Genomic DNA, 16,333 nt, shown 5'->3' with positions numbered 1-16,333 from the left:
AGCCACTGGCCTAAAAAACACAAATCTATAAAACAGAAATCCAAAAGTAGAAATAGGAGGTTGACTTCTTTGTCATTTAAATTCTCCTTGTGTAGATAACTCCTCCCAGTTTCGTTATAATGTTTTTTTTGTCCTCACAAAAGTGGATTTTCAAATAGCAACATCCCCCAGAGCAACAAATCCTGGGAACAGTAGACAGCATTATGCAAGCTTGATAATGTCTATTGTTATAATGCCTTCTGAGGCACAGGAGTAGCCATAGTTGCTGTTTAGGTTTAAATTTGATCAAGAGTTGCAAAGACAACATAGCAACAAAAGGATTATCCTTTTTTACTAGCAAGAATCGCTGAACATATTCTTTTCTTCTGCATAAAAAATGTGTTTGGATATCAAAATAACAGGTCATTTTTGCAGTGTCTTTTTTTATTTCATATTCACCCACAACTCAGCGTCTCATATCTGTAACTGCTTCACATTTAAATTTATGAAGTGATAGATCCGCATTCATGCTACGACTAAATGAAAAAGACTTTTCTAAACATCACTCAAGTACTACTTTAGTATACTTGGTTTTGAAAATAATTTAATTTAAAGCAAAATATATTCTTAAATTCATAGGTGAATTAGTGAGAACCAAGATAATCTCTACTTTATCTTCTCATTGCCAAAAAAGATATCTAACACACCCATTAGCTTGAATATCATAGAATGAAGAAATCCTCCCCATGCCTTTAGACATTCTTCAGACCAATTTCTTCATCATAGCCCTCTACCTTGCATGACTTTGACTTGGCAGTGCTCAACATTCTGTACAGACTCAATCACAGCCCTGGTGATCAATCAAAGTAGTCCTCTATATCAATGTTGGGGTTGAGCAGGTCCTCTCCGTACAGGGTCAGGTCCATCTGGTTGAGGATTAGGTTCTCAAAAGTCTCCTCCAGGTCTGTTTCCCCGATCAGCACCGCTCCCACCATCCTACCTCTGCTGAGAATGACCTGGAACAAAAATCCAGGAGTAATCTGTGTGACTACCAAACTAAACCAACTTAGAAGTAAGTATTTCTCCTGCTGGTGACATGTGAGTACAGACATCTTCAGATGCGTTCTCTTTATCTCCTCAATTTCAACAAATTATGAACTGATCAAAAGTTTTAAGTCTTCCTTTGTTCCTGGCTCAAACCCAGCATTAGATCATACACATAGATAGCATACACTTAAGAGAATAGTGGTTACTTTCACACACTGCAAAAACTCAAAAATGCATCACATGGCATATTCTCCAGATGCCACTGGCACTACAGGAATGCCTCACAGCATCCAAACAGATTTTGATACCGCTTACAAAAAAGTTCATTAAGTTTGTGTGCAGAATAACTAATCCTTTGTTTATTTGAATCAGTGTTAAGTAATGATCCACCAGTAAAAACAGACTGAGACTATTAAAACACTGGAATAATCAACATACAAATGCATTTCCCCCAATGTTGTGACTGATTGTTGAGGCTGATCGTTGTATACATCCTTATTGTGCTCAGTATCACCTTGACGTATTCCTGGCCCTTCGTGCAGCGCACCAGCAGCTCATGTTCGAGCCCCAGCCCCTGCCCATTAAATTTTCCCAACAGGACCACCTGAGGAACGACCAGAAGAGAGGAAGTTGTTTAAATGCAAAGTGTGAAGCCTACAGAGAGGAGGTAGAGAGAGGAGAACACTACTGTATGTAGCAATGTGAAATGACCTTGAAGGCTCTTAAAAGGAATGGAAAACAGTTATAATTTGCATAGTAGATGATTAACATCCTGTTTGTTATTTGAATAACTTCACTCCCCTGCAGTAAAATGCCACGCACCTTGTAGTTGAAGAATTTGGTAATATGTGAGAAGAGCTCGAAGCAGAAGTCCAGCTCTATTGGTTCTGACAGGACGTGTGCCGCCATGCAGCGACCTGCATACCAGCCCATCTGACGGGCCTGGGTCCACAAACGCATCTGCACACAATATACACACATACAATAAGATTAAAATTTATGAAGAAAATAACACTGTTTCTTAAGCCTTTCAGCTTCCATATGGACCCCTTTAACTCCCTTACCAATCCGTCACTGGAGCAAGAGAGTATATGAAATATACTTTTTAGTCTATTCTGATTGTACACAGAATATATCAAGCACAAGTTTTTACAGGACACAATAAGTTATAACATTGTATATGTTCAGATGTGTATTTCTATACCATTTCCAATGTTATCCTGCAGTAAATTCAAGTACTGTGTGTAAATTCAAAAACAGACTCATTAAATTGTATAAAGATATCAAGTCTTTCAACTTTAGTTAAAGGTTTACAGCACATGTGTTCAATTATTGATGACAGAATCAGTTTAGTTGCATTTAATAATTTACATTTGTAAGCCTGTTATACTTTATCAGCAGCCTAAAACTTAAAACTGAATTGTTTCAAACTGAATTGAGGGCAGTATATAAGAACTGATGTGGCAGAGAATATTTGCTTTGTTTAAAGAATTAGAATTGATCAAAATCAAATGACATATTTTAGTCTGAAAGCAGTACCCTTCTATGTTGTCCTATGTAATGTAGTTTTTATAAGATGCAAAGTCAGAGTTAATAATGGCATTCTACGCAGGTCGATGAAACGATTTGTCAGTTAGTTTACCTGCTGCCACAGTGGGCTGTGTTCCCAGCACGCAGTGCACACATCTCCTGCAGCATAGATGTCTGGCTCTGATGTCATCATGTGGTCATCTACCTGCAGGCCGCCATCATCTGCAAGTGCAAACTTAACAGATACGACCAAAAGTAATGATCATTATTAAACACCAATATATGATTCATATTTTCTGTTCTGATCATTTTGATGAGTTGGCTATATAGTGGAAAATTTTTGCAGAGGGTGAAAACCAGACTGACAAAAGCTCATCTGTCCTTCAGTGATATCTAGAGGCATTAACACCCAACTACTGAGAATTTACATGACTTTCTCCGTCTGTTTATAGTTTACTCCTTGATTTCAACCTTCACTAGCAGAAGTGGACATGGATTATTTTTTGCAACAAGAGTTTATCATAAGCATACTTCAAAGCATTACCAATGGTTATATATATATATCTGACTGATCTTAAGGGCTTTGTGAGAATGTCTACCGATTAAAAAAGACAAATGGCACCGTAGATAGGCCTCATATTACTGGCATTACATAACATCAAACTTTATAGTACTTACTAGTACTAGTACTTACTACTACTAGCAGACAAGAGAAGAGGCAGACCCTGTATTTTTGGCCCAATTAAAAGACTTGGGAGAGCTAATTTGTCCTTTACACAGTAATTTTTTACAGTAATGTCCCATATTAGGGACATTACATCATCGTGAAATTTTGTGCATCTCCTTCTGTTGGACACAGTCATGAGGCATGAAAGAAATCTGACATGGCACTGGCACATTTTGATGTCTGCTAGTCAGACGTGACAGTATGATTAGCAGGAATGCATCTAATTCAAAAAGAAGTAAGAAGTTTTATTACCCGCAAAGCACTGGCACTGGCAGACTTATTATCATTTATTTTGCATATGGATGAGTTTACTTACATTGTTGCCATGGAGAAATGGCTCAGTGTTTGGCACGACCCCAGTGGCACTGACAATAAAATCACAGCCAAATGTCTTGCCATTGGTCAGCTGAATGTAAACGGGCCAGGATCCTTTGAGAAAGAAGAACTGCTTAAGGAATGAAAAGGTACAGGGGAAAAAAAGGAGGAAGAAAACGAACAATTAGAGGACAAGTCTGAGCAGCAAATCTAGTTCTCACCATACTCAGGTCTGAGTGTTTGCTGTTGGGAATTGAGCAGTTCCTCAGAGCTCAAGATCTTTTCCAAGTTACACTGGTATTCCACTGAAACTCTGCGGGACACCTGAGCACACACCAGCAGAGAGAAGACACTCAGGAGACAGAAGGTCAAGAAAGATACAGTTTTATTCACAGCAGGTATTTCCCACACAGACTCCTCAAACTGAGCTCTATGCTTAAGGTAACAAAGGTGCACACACTATCTCACCTGTTCTACTCCTCGGAGAACTATTTCTTCATGCCAGTCTGGACCGAGGGCACTACCAGGCTCTATAGGACCAGAACTTGGACTTCGCAAATTTCTGTCTGGGAAATGACAAACAAATAACACACCTTAGTAATGTCTGTATTAAATTAAATGAGAGCACACTGATCCAAGAGAAGATTCCACTGCAGCATCAGAGAAGAAGAGATAAATTCCATGATTAAGACCTGCAATGAAGGTCTGTGATGCGTCAGCTGCTGGTTCCTCCGTGGTGTAGCGAGGCCTCTTACGGGGAGCAGCTGTCTCTGGTTTGTCAGCCTCCAGTGATGGGATGAGGAACTGGGCCGCTCCTGCATCAAAAAACGTATTTCCTATGGCCTTGTCCTTTATGACCCAGATCACTTCACAGCCTTCCACCTCATACCTGCACAGTGCACATTTATTAGCACAGAATGAATGAACTGACTGTGTAAATAATCTCGGAGCATCGTGGTAATATTCAATGAAGGGGTTTCATACAGTATAGGCTTAAGGCTCTTCAGTCGGAAAAACATTTAATTTAGATTTAAAAAAAATATTGTGTCAAAGAAATAACACAACACACACAATCTCAAAAAGTAACCCTATTTCATTGAAATTTATCTCTCACCCTTTTGGCTATAGTTTACTCACACCAATTCCAACGCAATTCCACCATTTCCAACAACAACGATTCTCTTTGCTGTGGATAAGCACTTTTGAAACTCCTGAAACACAAACACACAAAAGCTGGTGAGCATCTATATATTGTTTAAAACCTCTGACAACAAGGTTATGTTTTCAGTTCAATTTTTTGACTGTCCTGTTTAAATACTGTCTATTTATATGACGCACAGTGATTTTTTTAAAAAACATTTTCAATTAAAATAAATATATGATATCATACACCATGACAGAGGTTCCTTCTCTGCGCACCTTTTTTTATACAAATATAACTAGATATTGTAATAACTGTAAAGCTAGATACGATTTTTTGCACACAGAGCAAGGGTCTGGTACAGTAGTTATTTATTCTGTGTGTGTATCTGGCTAAAAAGGGTTGTTCTAGCTAAAATGGATGTTCTTTTTCCCTGGGTAAATGGTTTCTTGGTACTGTAACAAAGTCTTGTTAGTTCAATGTCATCAGGAATTTCAGACTGCCATGTCAATAACAACACAAACATCCAGAGGGATGGAGTCGTACCTGGGCACTGTCTGTGTCCCGTATCCCCAGCACATGAGGGTTTCCCTGGGTTAGGAGCTTAGGTCTGCCCCCACTGCAGATACACAGCTTCTCATAACCAATAACCCGGCCATCTGCAGTTTCCACTGACTGAAAAGAGAAAGTAGAATTCATGGGGAGACTGCCATTAATTTTAAAACCAAGCTTTAATTGTTGTATCTCAATTCTCACTTTAAGAAATTACGTTTTTTCACCTATTGGGGATGTGATTTTGGACACAAAAGTGACTAAATTCTGCCACATTTTTTGTCTTAATCACAGTCCTATTACATATGTCCACAAGGTGGTGATAGTAGACAAATAACAGTCACCAAAAAGCCTCTGTTGAGATACGTTGCAGGGAGTCACAGTCTGCACTCTCTTACATGCTGTAATTCCTAATAAATAAAGAGCTAATTAGGAATTAAAGAATGTATGGCTTTTGCTGCAATTACTTACAGTTGTTACATATGTATTTTTACAAACACACACAATTACTTATCACACCTAGATTACCAAACCAGAAATGCTGTGTCACTCTCTATAAACACAGCATTAACATAGAAATCAAAGTTACTTCCTTTATAACCATAACTACAGTCTACCAATTTATACTACTCTGAAATAAAACTACTTACATGTGACTGTGTGTGAAGTGTTTTCACAGCAGAGTGAATGACAGTCAGGTTGGGAAATTTCCCCTCCAAAACACTGGATGGTCGCTCCTCTACATCAAACTCTTCCAACGTCATTGACACCTATCCAATAATGACAAAGGAAAATGATGAAGGATTTGGTTCCTGCAACTCATTTAGATAAACTTCATAAGACAGTCTAGTCTTTGTCAAATAAACTTGAATACGGATGTCATGTCCATTGAAAGCAAAAACTGTTTATAGTTCTTCTGTGTGGTACTCTTGATGTTGTAATAATTTGGTGGATCACTTCCAATACATGAGTGCATGTAGAGTGGTAGACTCAGTGGAAAAGAAATCCATAATATCACCTTCATTATCATCCTGACCTGTTTATAGTTGGTCACTGCCTTGATATGGGGACTTGCTGTAATCAGAGCCACGTTAGCTGACGGAATCTGGGATGACAGCTGTCGATAAAGGTTAAGATTTATATTAAGTAGCAACATTACATGCATTACAGTAGTAGAGCCTCTGTATCAAGCTTAATAAATACATTTATTCTGTGCAGGGCTAACATGTTCCTTATCAGTTCATTGTCACCTGCTCAACACATGTCACACCCGCGATACCACCTCCCACGATCACAAACTTAAACGTTTTCACTACTTTGTCAGCCATTCCTTTTACACAAAGCTAAGGTAACGTGCTAATCTATTTCGCTAACACTAGCTGCCGTACATTTTACGAAAGCAAAAACACTCTTATATTGTCTTTGTATGTCAGAATAGACACGCTGTTGGACATTTAAGACTCAGCTAGTTATTGGTGAGTGTCAAAATACTTTGTAGGAAATTCTTGTGTTTGCTAGCCGGCCAAAGCGCATGAAACGGAGGAGGGAAGTAACGTAACTTCCGTGTTTACAATTGACTACGGAAAGCAGCAGGAAAGATTCTCAAGCGAACACACCGCGCTTCAAGTAATATTTACGAACTACGCGCGTTTGTCTTGACACCTAACTTCTATATGAACAAGAATATTCCATAGTGACGATAATACAACAAGTGTGCCGGTATTTCGATACTAAATTTGAATGGAGATGTGTAAGTAATGCTTCAGTTCACTCATACTGGCCTGAAAAGCACATAGAGGGAGGTATGATTCAGGTGGGTAGTGGAAACATTTAATATAGAGGTTTTCCTCTCAGTGAGGATGTCCAAAGAAGGCACCCACTCCAGCCTATTCTGTCTCATTTTAATGGTCTGCTTGTCGTGTAGGCTAAAGATATAAATACAGCACATCCCAGCAGGTTCAATGTCTGATCCTCAGGTTGATGCTCCCTCTTTAAATTTGTATGTGAAAGTGTTAGGTAAGACAAAAGGTATTAGAAGTCACTATTAAACTGGTTATGGTGGGTTTTTTTTTTTATTAACATATCATTCAAATCAATTCAAATACTGGATACTGGAATGGATAATGTAGTGTATACAGAGCCTGTTTATATGCATCCATGGATAGACAAGACACAACATCACAAAGTATATTTAACTTCAGTTGATTTGGTTGTTTTCTGTACTGTTAGTCCCTGTATTAAACGACTAGTAAATTAATTTAGCAGTGAGAGCGGGTTACAATCCTTTGTTTTGAATTTTGGTGGTGGGATGACCTTGTTTATATTTGGATCACAAATGTACCTTTAATGTCAAAGTTTAAGGCAGCCACCAGGTCATGAATCAGACCTCAGATTCCATCAAAACATTCATCAACTGTCATTACTGCAGTGATAAACAACTCACCACCAGATAACAGCTGAAGTACATTGCCATTTCTGATTTTACATGAAATAATCAACAGATCTTGACACGATCCCCATTCTCTGTCAGGGTGTTTGGCAGATAATGGCTGCATCGTTTTTGGATTCATCAGCAAAAGCCAGTACTTGTTCTATTTTTGAAAAACCTTTTATGCAGGCATTAACCATGCATGGGAGTACTGATGTCAGTGTCTGAAATGATCGGCTCACTGGTAATCAGATGCAGGTTAATGCTGTGCGTCATACTCTTGATTTTTCTAATGTTACCCTGAATAATCCCTGCAAGAAGCCAGCACATGACTATATGGAATACAGTACTGTGTTCACAATTTTATCATAAAAAAGGAATTTGCAATTGCAATTGCAAACAACATACAACTGCATTCAATGTAAACATAATTTTTATTTTTAATTGAGAAAAAGTGCTCTTAGATATTTATGTGGATTCATGTCAATAGTCTATGGGACTCTTGACCATATTATTGAAACCATGCTGCTTCTGAAATGAATCAAGCATTATTTACTGTATTTGAAATCCAATCAAATACCAAAAAACACCCTTTAATATGTTAACATAATGCATAGATTAGATACTTGCAGTACAGTACATGTAACCAGCAGCTGTAAGAGGAACCTTGGAACTCTGAAGTTGACAGCCTCCATTATTGATCACATTTGGCATTACAGCTAACCTGACTATATTTATTGGACTGTAAATGCTAAAGGTTTTTATTAACTAGAGATCCACAATAAATAAAAATTAAAGTACAATAAATAAATTGTGGGAAACAATAAAGGAAATTTGTCTTTTACTACACCTTTGCACAATGCAACATTAAGACACAGAACATAAAAAACAACAACATAAAACAACATAGAAGTATCACCGATATCTAAACCATGGGGTGCTCTCCACCAGCTGAGAGTGATCAGCTCATAACACCATGTGAACAAAATTTAACCTCTCTTATCTCAATCACAGTATGACCAATTATAATAATAAGCAGTTGTACTGCAAGATAGATATGAATATATGAGTGATCAACAGCTTACTGTGTACTTTTATCATGTGTAACAGTTGTCTGTCCAATAATAACATGAATTCTTTAAAGGCCCTGAAAACTTATTTTTTCAATGAGCTTCGTACTGTGAGCGATGGATCCGACATGAACATAATGTTGTCTGCCAAAGTTGGAACATTTTTGGTGATTATACATTTCTGTATTTCTGTTTCTGTCCTTGCTTTTCTCACTGAAGTGGGCAGAACAGGAGTTGGAAAAGGGTGATATCCTAAATTTCTGTGCTCCATTCAGAATGTAGCAATATTTGTTGCCAGAACTCTTAGGCAAATCTGACAAAACCTCATTCACACAGTCCTGATGAAGCAGGTTAGAGTTGTTTTGTTTTTTTACTTTTAATCTCATAAATAAATAAGGTTATTTTTTCCAAGGTTTGACTTTGAGTAATTATTTAGCCATGGATATGTAGTGTTATATAGAAACACTAAAAGATTTTGAAAAGTTGTATAAGTCCTGTAAAAGTTTCTAATGAGGAAAGTAAAATACTGTGGCTATACAGAGAAGGAGGTATTTTGCTGTATAGCAGAACTGGTTGGGACAATATAAGTATGGGAACTGTATTTGATGGCTAATTCTTTTTAACTTTGAATTTAAAATGTTTTTTTTTTTATATATAAATCAACACTGACAAAAATGTAAGTAATTTAGGAAATATTTCATATTTTCACAAAGACAAATTTGGATTAATAGTTTGATATTTTGGGAAGAAGATTGATACCACTATCTATATACTGTATGCATGTGCAACAAATATGAAGCTACACCAGCAGCCGGATAGCTTAGCTTATCACAAAAACTGAAAACAGAGGAAACAGAGTTTCCCGCTGTTACACTACCTAAGCTAGCCGGCAGCTGGCTCCACCTACATATTTATTGTATAAACATGATAGTGGTTTCAATCTTTTTATCTCACTCATAGCAAGAAAGCCAATAAGCTGATTTCCCTTAATGTAAAAACTATTCCTTTGAAAGGTTGTGCTGAAATATAACATGAAATGGCATATGAGCTGAGGTTAAATTTGGGGCAAAAAGGACAGACTAAACAGCTGAATTTATTAGGTTTAGACTAACATTACATGCACCAAATGCCTCTGTGTCTTTTAGACCTTCTCTTCTCTGTGTCTTCCCAGGCAGTGACTCAAGCATGCAGCAGTGCAGTGGTCCACACATGTAGCTTATAGGGAGTAAAGCGTTATTCTTAGGTTACCTGTCCTTTGGCATCTCACTGCACATGAAATTATAGCATCTCATTACCGACTGTAGCTTATCTACAATCGATTCATTGGATGTTTCCTGACCTACAGAGACACATTATGAAACTGTGTCAACCTATGTGAAACAATGAGTGGTTGAAAAGAATGGCCATTTTCTTTTCAAGTTTATTTTCAAGTTCATTGTAATAATTTTAATGTACGTCTACTTAAGGATTAAGTATGATGTAACTGTAAATATATATTAATAGCTCACAACCCCTGCATGCAGCAATAATGTGGCTTAAAACACATGAAGATTTTTAAAAAATGTATTTTTAAAATTGTATTATCAAAACAACAGATGATAAAATTTATTTAATATATCTTTACATCTATTTTTTTAAGTTATTGTTTTTTTAATTACTTTATGTATTTTTATATTCACATCATGCCATTGTGGAACATAGCCACAACACACATATATCCAGAACAAAATACATTGACTTTGATAGTTTAAATGAAAGGTACTGTCTCTAAAAGTATAAAATAAACAAGAACACTCTGTTCATAATCATCACCATCATTGCCATCATTATTAATGTCATCCTCAAAATCATTGTTACATAAAATGACTGGTTACATCATCAGAGCACTGGGAGTGCTGGTGGAGTTTCTACAGTCGGTACTAGAAAGACAGATAGCTGGGAGGCTGCAGTAGGTCCCTTTTGCCATAAGTGGCAGATCCCACATTGGTTGGTGCATAGACAGTACCAATAGTGTTACTGGAGCGGACCAAAAAGTCTGCAAGCCTTTGGGTGACGCAGGTGGCTGTGTTACACTTCCTCTTCTCTATGTGGTGGCTGGGAAGATGAAAAGCACAGAGATGTAATGACATCGAGACAGTATATTTACAGCTATGTTAGCATGTTTTCCATGTAAGTAGGAGGAATACAGCTGCTGATTTCTGTAAATTCTGTTACCTATTCATAGCTTCATAGCTCCCCCTTTGCGACTGTGTACCCATGAGGCTGAGGAATGGGTTAGAAATTAGCCCAGGAGCTAACCAGCCTTCACTGTCTGAAACAGCCCTTTCCTTCTCAACAGATGAACTTCGACTGAAGTACCTGAATCACAGGGGGAAAAGAGCCAAACCATTTCACACTGATAGCTGATGATACCTTCTTCAATACATCTTCTACTCCAGAGCCAAAAAGTTGCCACTCCACTTCCCATACCTGTGGCTTGGGGCAGTGGTGGCACAGCGCAGCAACACAAGCAGCATGAGGAGAAGCACAGGCCCCCTCAGGTGATACATAGTGTAAGGTGATTACCTAGATCAACACAGTAGATACAACAAAGTTTGATTTACTGTAACGGAGGTCTATATGGCAAAACCGGGAATGCATTATTTTTTTAGTTTGTCCTTATGAATATTTATTTCAGTAGATTTCTGACCATAACAGCAGCTGCACAGAAACTTACCAGATTTGTTTATTAGTACATAATCAATACATAATGTCAGAATTAACACATAACACCAGGCATAAAATATTATAATTAAAAAGTAGTGAGAGATTGTTTCCTATTTGAGGAAATTCTGAATTTCAAGCCACCTTCGTGAGAAAAGAAGAAAAGCATTGTTAAATTTATACAATCTATTTTTCACCTACAGTCTAATTTAAAGCCATGCTCAATGATTCAGCGACAGTAATCCACAGGCACCTACCAAGCATTAACCAGTTCAACTATGATGTTATGAATATTCGTTTTTTAATTTCCTGTTGTGTAGCTTAAAAGTTACCACTAGGGTTGTAATTAATAATTATTTTCATAATCAATTAATCAGCTGAGTATTCAGCAATTTATCAATAAATGATTTAGTCTATAAAATGTCAGAAAATTGTAAAAAAAAAAAGGCAAACACAATTGCTCAGAAGCCAAAGTGATATCTTCAAAATGCTTGTCCCACAGTCCAAAATCCAAAGATATTTACTTCATTATCACGTAAGACAAAGAAAAGTAGTATCATCAAGAGTGAAAAGCTGGAATCAATCATGGTAATTTGTGTGAAAAATTACATTGATCAAAATAGGTACGAGATGATTTTCTGTCAGTTGGCATTGCATTCCTGCATATCTCCATTATGCTAGTCGTAGACATTGAAGTTTCTGTACGTCATACTTCTGAATGACATTTATATTCAAGACAACACTTTTTAATAGCTGCATCCTTAGAATAAATATAAAATCCCAATCTACTTCTGCAGCATGTTGAGCACATTTCCCTGTGATGCAGACATAATGTATGATGAAGACATATTCGGTGTCTTTGGAAACCCTTTGGGTCTTGAATTTCAAATATACAGTAGTTCAATTTATTCGAACAACACACAACATGAGTTGCAATGATCTGAAAAAAATCTGAAAAGAGGTAGAGATTTAGCAAAATATCCCATTAAAACCTACAAGACAACTATTGTTATTCAAACTAAAAACACTGTCCATTTCCTGTAACACCTGATTTATAAATAAGTTAGACTCAGACTTAGACACAGGTCCTGTGAGAAAAACACCTAAGCCCTTAAGTTAAAGAGTACTTACTTTCTGTTGTGTTAGCCAGTAGCCAGCAGATCCCAGTCTGTCACTTAAGCAGTCCAGGGTTTGTCAGACCGTCACACAAACCGGCACCAACAGTTATAGGTTCTCCGCTCAAACCACTTGTGACATCAGTTCTCTCCAAATATAGCCTTGCATTTTCATTTACACAGAATGGGAAGGGTGGGGGGTGGGGTGGGGATGTAAGGATGACTTGGAGAAACTTATATACTGTATGTCATATACACCCTCAGCTGTACCATAATGTGTAGTCTTAAACCAATGCACGCATGGAAAAATGTAAACTTTGAGAAGACACACTCATATAAACCCACACACACATTTTTTATGCCACCGAACTCGTCATCACCTACATATTCATTGTCATCACTGCCCGTGATGGGACTTACCCGCTACAAACCCACAGCAGGGAGAGGAACAATGTCAAAGTGGAAAGCTGTCTTCCTATTCACCTTGAGACACGTAATTAAGTTTTAGGTCATCAAAGTCTGGCCTTGGTGCCTCCCTCTGGGCTTCATCAATGATGAATAATAAATTTGAGGATGAATTATCATTAATAATGAATGGTGTCTCATTATTTTTGATTGGATATGTCACAAACAACTGAGAAAGTACTAATTAATGAATTGATGGTAAAACATGAGAGTAATATTTTACAAGCATGTAACCTGGGAATATGACTAATTTAAAAGTGGATTAGCTATCAAATCTCTCAGCAGTAGTTTCCTAAAAACTTAATTTGAAATATTAAGCCTTTTTCTGTAACATTAAAGCTGCTATAAATAAAATTTTTACATTAACAATGAATCAAATGTCTATGTGTGATGTGACAGGTATCGCTCAATTGAAAAACCCACAGAGGATTGTCAACTGACTGCATTTTAGCTCTACAAGGCGTTTTAGCATCTTTCAGCTCATTGTTTTGGTTTTCCTGTCTGCAACTTTACTGTTTTGGTTCACTGTCACTGCTCTCATTATTGTTGTTTTAGGCCACAAGTTCTAAAAACTCAATGTACACTACCTGTCAGTTTTGTCAGTGTTGTGTTTATAGCATGTATCCCCTGCCTCTTAAGTGGCTAAAAAATTAGTTATTGTTTTAATATTCATGAATACACAACCCTGCGACTGTCATTAGACTCTGATTCAAATGCTGCTAAACTCTGATTGAAAAATATGGCCTCACCTTTCTCCAAGCCTCACCTACTTCAAATCAGTGAGAAAAGCAAGGACAAAAACACAAATACAGAAATCCCTTGTGAAATAACCGCATCTGTTCCATCTTACCCCACTGCTTATACTAAGAAGCTGACTGAGCTTTAACTCTTGGCTGGAATAATCCTTGACTGTATGCTAGCTTATGTGTTTTCAACAGAAACAGGGCCTGGTTTGGATTAAATAGAAAATGAACTGTTTACTTGAGATATACTGTAGGAGCAGTAGCTATAACCATGGAAAGAGAAGTGCTCAAAAAAATGTAATTACAGAATGCAAGAAAAAAAACACCACACTTAATTTAAATTGGTTACCATGAGCATCACTTTCATTAAAAATCACAGTGCATTATTCTTAAGGTTGTGATTATTGTTTCTGATGATCTATGTCCATGGAGATCATCCCACTGTCTCTATGAGAAAACGCCACAGCACATTATACATGAGTTGTTTGAGAGATGCAATGCAGTCCTAATGGACATGTAACACCCCCAAACCCACCAAGATCCAATGAGCACCTCCCTGTGTTTCCTGTAAGTTTCCCAAGTAAATCTGCAGCAACTACAGACAAAAGTAGGGTGACAGGATATTTTTCAGATTTCTCCACTTTTACAAGGATTATTTATTTCACATGGACACTATAAGCTATTTCCAGATTCAAAGTTATGACTTGATTTACTCCACCCTTCACTGAAACTCATATTGTTATTTCAAGGCTTCTACAGATGGACACATAACAAAAACACAACTATTTCAGGCGAAAAATGATTGATTTGGCCATATGCCACAGATTTGTCAATGCACTTTTATCCAGTTTCATTGGAAAACACTGGTTGATTTAAAAAAGTGAATTTGATTTAATATATAATTAACATTTTAAATATTTAATAGTTATGAGGGGAGTGTTTAGAAAAGTTAATATGCACAGTCTTGAAAGATGGCACAGGGTGGAAAGAAAGACAAAAAAGAAATGCAGAGTAAAGGAGAGAAAAGAGAAAGAAGAATGTGGGTTGAATGTGTAGGACTTAAAGTCTATTTTTGTAAGTTATAGTCTAGGGAAACATGTTGCTCAAATTATTCCAATGTCACATCCTTTGGATTACTTTATTATTTGTAAGGAGCTAGATGTTCATGGGTGGCAGTTCAATCTCTTGCTCATATCACAGAAAGAAAGCCATTTATACCACAACTTACCCTCGATTTACAGCAGGCTGAATGAATCTACATGATCTTTAGAGTATCAGAAATACTCTATTTCAACACTGTTTTTCTACCATTCACTTTTTCATCTTCAGTGCTGCTGAAAGGTCAAATACAAAAGCTTAATATAGCTTTATTAATCTTCCTCTACCACTGGAAATAAGAGCGATCAAAAATCACCAGGGAATGATTAGTAGATAAGTCGCCAGTGCCGGTAAAGGTAATCGTGCGGTGGCCTCTAATTGAGAGCATCCATACCTGAAGGTACAGTGTTTGTAGCTCACTACAAATGTGTCCAATTCCAAACCACAGTCACAGACATCTGGTTTGAATATGCCTGTTTAGTCAAGAGAGGAACACTCACACATGTAACCAGTTTGTATTGTCTCTTTCTGGCCCATAATGCATCCATAGACATAAATCAACAGTTAACGTCACCGACACCTACCTGTACTGGGAAAACAGATGCCAGTTGTTTGTTAATTAATAGCATGGACATGAACAACTCTTTGGTCAGCGAGGCTGGTGGTTTGCTTCATCATTTTGTGTGGAAGAATAATGCAGTTTTCCTTCTAGCCTAATATTTATGAGAAAAGTCTTTGAAAGCTTGTGTGAAAGGGGTCGCTCATAGTGACAAACCCGCAGAGAATTATCACCTATCTCTGCAGTTCTGGTCGGTTCCACAGAGTTTTATACCATCTTTTAACTTATTGTTTTAGTCTTAAGGCATACAACTTAACTATTTTTGGTTGATACTCACACCTCTGCTTGGTGTCTTTTTCATAGGCAGCTGCTGCTCAGCAAAAACAAACAAACAAAACAAAACTGTTCACTACCTGTCAAACAACAAGCAGACAACGTTAGCAACCAGCTAGTGAAAATAGTGCAGTATTTAGCAACCAAAGAACTAGATATTTTCTTCAGGAGTTGTTGGGGATTAAACCAGAGCTAAAAGGAGAGTGAATTATGGATTTACAATCATCAGGTGCCAAGAAACACAACTCCAAATGTCACTCCATGTCTGCTCAAGGTGTAAATAAGCCACTCTAGCACATTTGCCCCTCAACTGTATATGGTGATAAAATGGCAGTATTGTATTTACAGCTTGTGGCCAAAATATTATTCTCAATTTGAAGTTTTACCACAAAGTCACTTGTGAGAAAGGAACCTAACAGGAAGATAATTTTCACATTTTTGTGTCAATAGCGTTTTTTCAGTGCTAACATTGGTTTCATGAATGTTCTTGAGATGAGACTTTGCATAGATCCGATCTGTAAAATTTAA

The 16,333-nt window shown here is 37.2% G+C and overlaps 2 protein-coding genes across 2 annotated transcripts; both read right to left on the bottom strand.

Annotated features, from left to right (window-relative positions):
* Positions 1-433: 433 nt before the first annotated feature.
* pyroxd1 (pyridine nucleotide-disulphide oxidoreductase domain 1) lies at positions 434-6,863 on the bottom strand. Its single transcript, XM_040140589.1, has 13 exons — positions 6,542-6,863; positions 6,328-6,408; positions 5,942-6,061; positions 5,286-5,414; positions 4,736-4,809; positions 4,291-4,487; positions 4,067-4,164; positions 3,820-3,922; positions 3,600-3,712; positions 2,669-2,791; positions 1,849-1,986; positions 1,541-1,630; positions 434-995 (listed from the first exon to the last, which is right to left on the bottom strand). Exons 1-13 carry the CDS (start codon positions 6,617-6,619, stop codon positions 837-839), a joined length of 1,503 nt encoding a protein of 500 aa, XP_039996523.1. The 5' UTR covers positions 6,620-6,863; the 3' UTR covers positions 434-836.
* A 3,845-nt stretch (positions 6,864-10,708) lies between these two features.
* LOC120803924 (calcitonin gene-related peptide 1) lies at positions 10,709-11,338 on the bottom strand. Its single transcript, XM_040152967.1, has 3 exons — positions 11,259-11,338; positions 11,004-11,147; positions 10,709-10,883 (listed from the first exon to the last, which is right to left on the bottom strand). Exons 1-3 carry the CDS (start codon positions 11,336-11,338, stop codon positions 10,709-10,711), a joined length of 399 nt encoding a protein of 132 aa, XP_040008901.1.
* Positions 11,339-16,333: the final 4,995 nt, after the last annotated feature.

This window comes from Xiphias gladius, chromosome 2, assembly GCF_016859285.1.
Source record: "Xiphias gladius isolate SHS-SW01 ecotype Sanya breed wild chromosome 2, ASM1685928v1, whole genome shotgun sequence".
Taxonomy (NCBI): Eukaryota; Metazoa; Chordata; class Actinopteri; order Istiophoriformes; family Xiphiidae; genus Xiphias; species Xiphias gladius.
This window is presented reverse-complemented; position numbering and strand designations above follow the sequence as displayed.

Bases quoted from the DNA above. Each gene is read 5' to 3' on its own strand.
- pyroxd1 (XM_040140589.1), bottom strand. From the start codon at position 6,619: ATGGCTGACAAAGTAGTGAAAACGTTTAAGTTTGTGATCGTGGGAGGT. The intron at 2,792-3,599 runs GTAAGTAAACTC...GTATCTGTTAAG, and splicing joins CATTTCTCCATGGCAACAAT to TTTGCACTTGCAGATGATGG. The intron at 996-1,540 runs GTGATACTGAGC...TTTTTGTTCCAG, and splicing joins AGGGCCAGGAATACGTCAAG to GTCATTCTCAGCAGAGGTAG.
- LOC120803924 (XM_040152967.1), bottom strand. From the start codon at position 11,338: ATGTATCACCTGAGGGGGCCTGTGCTTCTCCTCATGCTGCTTGTGTTG. The intron at 11,148-11,258 runs GTATGGGAAGTG...CCTGTGATTCAG, and splicing joins ACCACTGCCCCAAGCCACAG to GTACTTCAGTCGAAGTTCAT. The intron at 10,884-11,003 runs GTAACAGAATTT...TCATCTTCCCAG, and splicing joins AGCTATGAAGCTATGAATAG to CCACCACATAGAGAAGAGGA.